The 5,718-nt window shown below is 38.6% G+C and overlaps 1 protein-coding gene across 1 annotated transcript; it reads right to left on the bottom strand.

Moving 5' to 3' along the window:
* Positions 1-2,180: 2,180 nt before the first annotated feature.
* Positions 2,181-3,997, bottom strand: coa6 (cytochrome c oxidase assembly factor 6). The gene is made up of 3 exons (XM_080050745.1): positions 3,848-3,997; positions 3,285-3,441; positions 2,181-2,729 (listed from the first exon to the last, which is right to left on the bottom strand). The coding sequence occupies exons 2-3, from the start codon at positions 3,426-3,428 to the stop codon at positions 2,631-2,633; spliced, it is 243 nt and encodes an 80-aa protein (XP_079906871.1). The 5' UTR covers positions 3,429-3,441; positions 3,848-3,997; the 3' UTR covers positions 2,181-2,630.
* Between the last annotated feature and the right edge of the window lie 1,721 nt (positions 3,998-5,718).

The following is a 5,718-nucleotide window of genomic DNA, read 5'->3' as shown; positions in this document are numbered from 1 at the left end:
CCACTCAGCTGGAAGATGGGACGAATCACTTGATCGATGGAAAGAAAGAGAGAGAGAGAGAGAGAGAGAGAGAGAAAGAGAGAGAGAGAGAGAGAGAGAGAGCGAGAGAGATCGATGGGGCAGTGTGTGTGTAAGGAAAGACAACAGGGAAAGGACATATGGGATGTCAAGAGGACGGTCTTGCTCAGAGTTAAGCCCTTTTTTAGACTGATTGAACTGGAAAAATAGGGGAAGTCGAAGAAGAAGAAAATGCGAAACCCCTTTACCTGTTGCTTAAATGTAATAAATAGAAATATATTTGTATTGTTCGTAACGAGGAATGCAGAATGCCTCTGCGAAAGTGGCCACTGTGTGGAGCTCTGACCTTGAGCAAAACCTTTATTTGTCTCTGTCCGTTCCATGGAAATTCTGTTTCCAACCAATCACTGAAGATATTTAAAACGCCGCAAACATATTTGTGATGGACAAGAACTGATATAAAAAAGGTCTCGGTTTATAATAGAAACAGTAATAAGTTGGGGGTTATAAAGTGTTCTCAGAGCCACGTCAAGTTATTCTGTGGGTTAGTTTTAAACTATTTTGATAGAAATACTGTAAGGCCACTGTGAATAAGCCTCTTTCTACCACATGCTTGCTGGACCTCTGCTGCACTTTAAAGTAAGGGTTTGTAACCAGATCACATGTGTTGCAAAACGGTGGGCTGGTGAAAAGAGAGAATTTAATATGAAGTTCTTCTGATATATCACTTTGTCTACACTGTCCTGTGTACAAGGAATAGTTGGATGCAAATTTTAAGCAAGATACATGCGTGGAAAGAGGCTTCTTATATGGCTGCTGATGTACTGTATAGAGCGACTACGTACCCAGTATCTTTTCATAAGAGTCTATGGAAGCTTGGGTATATGAAGCAGCAATTTGAAAGCTTATTCACTGTCCACAGATTTTGCATTACACATCAAGGCCTCTTAATATGTGCCTTATGACTCTACCAAAGGTTCCGAAGCTGGTTATGTGCCCCATCAACACTGTGAACATTGCAGCATTTAGTTTGGCCTTATTCACTCAAAGCATGTTGCAGTACCACTTGTGCCTTTACCATAGTACTGCCTGTAATACTGCTTTTTGGCAGGGCAGTCTCTTGTGGGGATCCAACCTCTAAACCAGATAATGTTACTTCATCATTGTAATGTCATGTAATGAGCGGTGCATGAACTCTCAGTTCACTGCCATTGTTCTTAATTGATGGAAACGCATTAGTGTCATTTCTTCTTTACTTTCAGATTTAACATGTTCTTCTTGTACTTGATGCCGTTACGATATGAAGAATGTAAACTGTGCTGTATTTAAGGAATTGAAAGTCCTGGGTCTGTTCTTTTCTCCATTTCCCACACTGTGCTCAAGGGTTAGTGTCAGTCAGATGCTGTTCTTTTTTTAATGTTGAATACAACTAAAATCATCAGAGATTATTCATTTAGATTATACATAAAGTCTTTAACATGAAAAGCTGGTGGAAAACTACTTTAACAAGTATCAATAGACAGGCCGACGGTAAATATAAAAAATATATATATTTTTTTGTGAAATTGTTTCAATAGTATGTTAAGCAACAGGACTGTCAGGAATCTGGAGGGGAGCCTTTAAGAAACGAGTGAGGTGGGTTGTATGGTGCAGTAGTTTGTTCAATCAGCTGTCCAATCACATTAACTGGTGGTGAAAAGGTTTGCACACAACATCACTGTACTGTGCAATAATCTATGCTTTATATTTTTTTACACAAGTTTTAAATGTAATTTGTGGCTTTTTTTATTTTAAATATCACTGCTTTTTAGGTTTATGTCACAGCATAGGCAGAATCAAGAGCCTACCTGTTTTTTTTGTGTGTAATTTATCTAGTTCTACTTAAGGTTTCATATATCTTTATGGTGTTACAGCAGTGACCCCTGACCCAGGGGCCACACTCCTTTGTAAATACATGCAGATTTGTAATATAAATATGTGCCTTTGCTTGTTTCCAAATGAGCTGTACTATTCCTAAATGATGTGTTATGTTATTCATATCCATATTAGACAAACAGGTTAGGACGAGTCAACATTATACATGCACAACAATAAAAACAATGAAACGACTGATGGTATTTATCATTCTATTTGTTTACATTGAACGCCACACGTCCGTCACACTCTTGAGATTTTGCTATAACTTAATTAATAAAGAGTTATATGAAATGAATTCACAAAAAACTTGATTCAATAGAAACTTCAAGAGCACTCTGGAAACTGAATGACAGTCAACACAATTGTATATTTTCATAAAACTTGATTAGGAAATAAATTCTTGGATACATTAAGTATGAAAGTTGACAAGTAGAAGTATTGGAAGTGATTTTAAATCTCAGAGCAGCCGGGTTTGTCCACATGAGCTGACGCCACATATTTCCGAGGAGAGCAGCTCGTCAAACAGGTCGCTCACGCTGCCACTCGGAATTGCCGATTTGTGCGTTTCCTTGATGCTGCTTTGTAAATAAATAACTGCAGAGGTATTTCTCTGTCCACAATAGAGTTGGGAAACTCTCCAAATTGTGCACCTCTGGCGCTGGTCTGAATAAGGCTTAAAGTCCAGTGTCCAGTGGTTAGGATGGCTGCTTGGGACCTTCTGCAGGTGTGAAGCCTTCTTTCTCCATCTTGTCCTTGTATTTCAGGAAGTCTCTCCTCTTGGAGAAATATTTCACCTGCCAGGGGAAAAAATAATAAAAAAAGATGATTAACAATTCTTGTGGCCAGATTTAGGATGGTTAGAAGTACCCGGATGTCCTACTTTATGCGGCCAAGATTGTTAGTGTTGAAAACTGCATCCTATTTGGGCGATTCTGACCCACAATCCAGTGCGCACGTGAAGTGACGTCACATCGACGAAGCCTCCATATGAAAACAAACGGGGATGCGACGGATATAAAAGCAAGAGGCAAGATCAAGGCGCAATGTTATGATGAAATAAGAGAGTAAAGTATGTCCCAATAGTATGCCTACTGCATCCTAACTAGATTCTTTTTATCGTTGGATGTAGTATGTAGAATAGAAAAAAGAAAGAATATGCGATTCGGAAGGCAACCATAGATATTATTTGAAATGCCGCTGAAGATTGTTGATTCACTTAAGAAAACATTTGATATTATGGTTTTGAAACAGTGCTATTAGTTCATCCTTTCTGATATCAGGGTCTCAACTTAATACAGTCCCCAGCCCTTTCGATCACAAAGATAAAAAAAACAGCTGGGATAGTTTACCCATTGAGCGGGGCAATTTGCCTCAAACTCGCTCTGGAACTTCTGGCAGGGCGCAGCTTGGTCCTGGTTGTCATCCAGACATTTCCACAGCAGGTCCCTGGCGTCCCAGCAGGCCTTCCTCTCTGCAGAGTTTGGAGCTGACATTGCTGCTTGACACCTAGGAGAGGTTTGAAATAACAAGTTAATGGGTGGTGAAGTTGCATATTGGAATTAATAGGGCTCATGGGTAAACTGTTAAAAAAAAAGCATTATAAACAATAGGGTATGTACTCCTCACTAAAAATTCACATTAACCTGAGCCTATAGTCCATTAATTACGGTAACGTTTCTACTGGTTAGTGCTGTGTGTAACACTCATGTTTACACTGTACTTGCTCTCATAGACTGTATGCTTGATATATGTTTATGTTGTGAAATTAAACCCCTACATTAGCCTCAAAAGAATCATTATACTAACATGACACAGCAGTACACCGTGTATACCTTGCAATTGGACTATGAATAATGCACTCCCTCTCACCTGTCACCCAGACCCAGCACACAGTAACAAGAGCTAAACTCACCGAATGCAACGCTAAAACCTCCAGAAGGATGTCTTTGTCCCAACGGTCTCTCTTACTCCATAAACCCCGGTAAAATCAGAGTAATAATAAACACAAGGCTTTTGTAACGTGTAGGTGTAGGGACTGTAGTGAAGTGAAGGACGCGCACAGTAGCAGCACTTCCTTGTCGCTGCGTGATGACGTACATGCGTGATGGTGATTGATTAAACGTACCAGGTGATGGCGCAGTTTGCTCAAAAAAACAAGCTCAAGTGACCAGTTTTAGGAGTTTTTAATAGTGATGGCCAGATGAAGCTTTTTGAAGCCTTGAAGCCTTAAAGCCAAATGGTTCACCAAAAGGTTCATTTCTCGAGGCTTCATTTGAACCGATTTCAACACAATACAACCCCCCCTGCTGGTCAAACAGTGTTAAATAGCCAGATAATTCTATCAATTTGTAATACACTCAATACTGTCCTGCAACAGTGCAGCCATGGGAATGAGTGACTGACAAGTAAATAAATCAATACATCTTAATAAATGCATTTCATGTATTGTTCATGTATTAATTCATATAAATACAACTTATATTTTGTTTGGTGTATTATGGGTATCATACATGATAAAACATAAAAATCTAATAAATCTATCAGTAAATATTTGTTGTCAAACTTTGAATTACTCATAATGACAGGAATAATTATTTTCAAACTGTCGCAGTGTTATATATGCAATGAATGTGCTTGTTAAGGATTTGATTCATTTTTATTGAGAAACAAAATGTTTCCACTGTGCTGGGGTTCAGACAATTTCCCCTTTTGGAAACAACTTCTCCTGCTTTGGAGAACACTCTTTCACATGGTACAGCGGAGGCAGGGGTGACAAGAAAGTCACAGCATGTTGATACAACATGCACGTCTACATCACTCCCAAACCAACACATCGCCAACACTCACCCGCAAAGTGCGAGTGGATCCCCAATACCCGAAGCACTTCTTGAACAAACGAGGCTTCGAACGTCATCAGTCACGTGATTCGGCCTAAACGATACAAGTCTCGATACGCGCTTCACCAAAAACGTCCGGGATTACTCGACACACGCTCCGAAGCCTCGGCACGTTACGGGCCATCACTAGTTTTTAACACTTCTTGTGGCTATAACAGATAAATAAGTCAAAGTTAATTAAACATATAGCTCCAGACGACGTCTTTAAACACAAGTCTGTAGGCTCGTGTTTAGTCAGTAGTTTTTTTCTCAGGCCGTCACTAAAAGTCTGACTGAGAAAGCAACAGGTGAGAGGAAGTGTAATTAGAATGGTATTTAGCTAATTTAGCATCCTTCTACAGCTAGCTTGAGCTTCATTGTTTTCCATTTCATTGTCTCTGAACATTGCAACATTTTTATTTACTGTGTTCAACGTTTATTTAGTGGTTTACATTTGACAGTTAACTTCATAGACTTGATAGGCTAACTTTTTTTTTTAAATAAGATTTTTATAAATATAAAGACATTTAAATAGTCGCATAGTTGCTTTAACTTGCTTAGCTTGGAAAACATCCTGCCAAAGGACACAAACAAAAATTAGTCAGCTGACACTTTAAATATGGAATAATTTGTGTGCTATTCTTTACAAATAAATAGCCTAAATGAAATTAAACGCATCCTATCAATTAATTTAGCTTTAGACATAGCTTACTTCGCAACAATTTTAGTAGGCCTAGGTATCAAGGGAAATGCCAAATAATTCCTGGTCCAAGCTTATGAGAGGGTTTTTTCTTATTTTCTATTTTCAATATCATAAATAGAGTATTTGGAGGTAGTATGCTGTTTGTTTGAAGACATTGCCATGGGCTCTAGGAAATTGACATTTTAAGTATTTTATTTTATCTTA

Source organism: Ammodytes marinus (genome assembly GCF_949987685.1).
Source record: "Ammodytes marinus genome assembly, chromosome: 22".
Classification (NCBI taxonomy): domain Eukaryota; kingdom Metazoa; phylum Chordata; class Actinopteri; order Uranoscopiformes; family Ammodytidae; genus Ammodytes; species Ammodytes marinus.
This window is presented reverse-complemented; position numbering and strand designations above follow the sequence as displayed.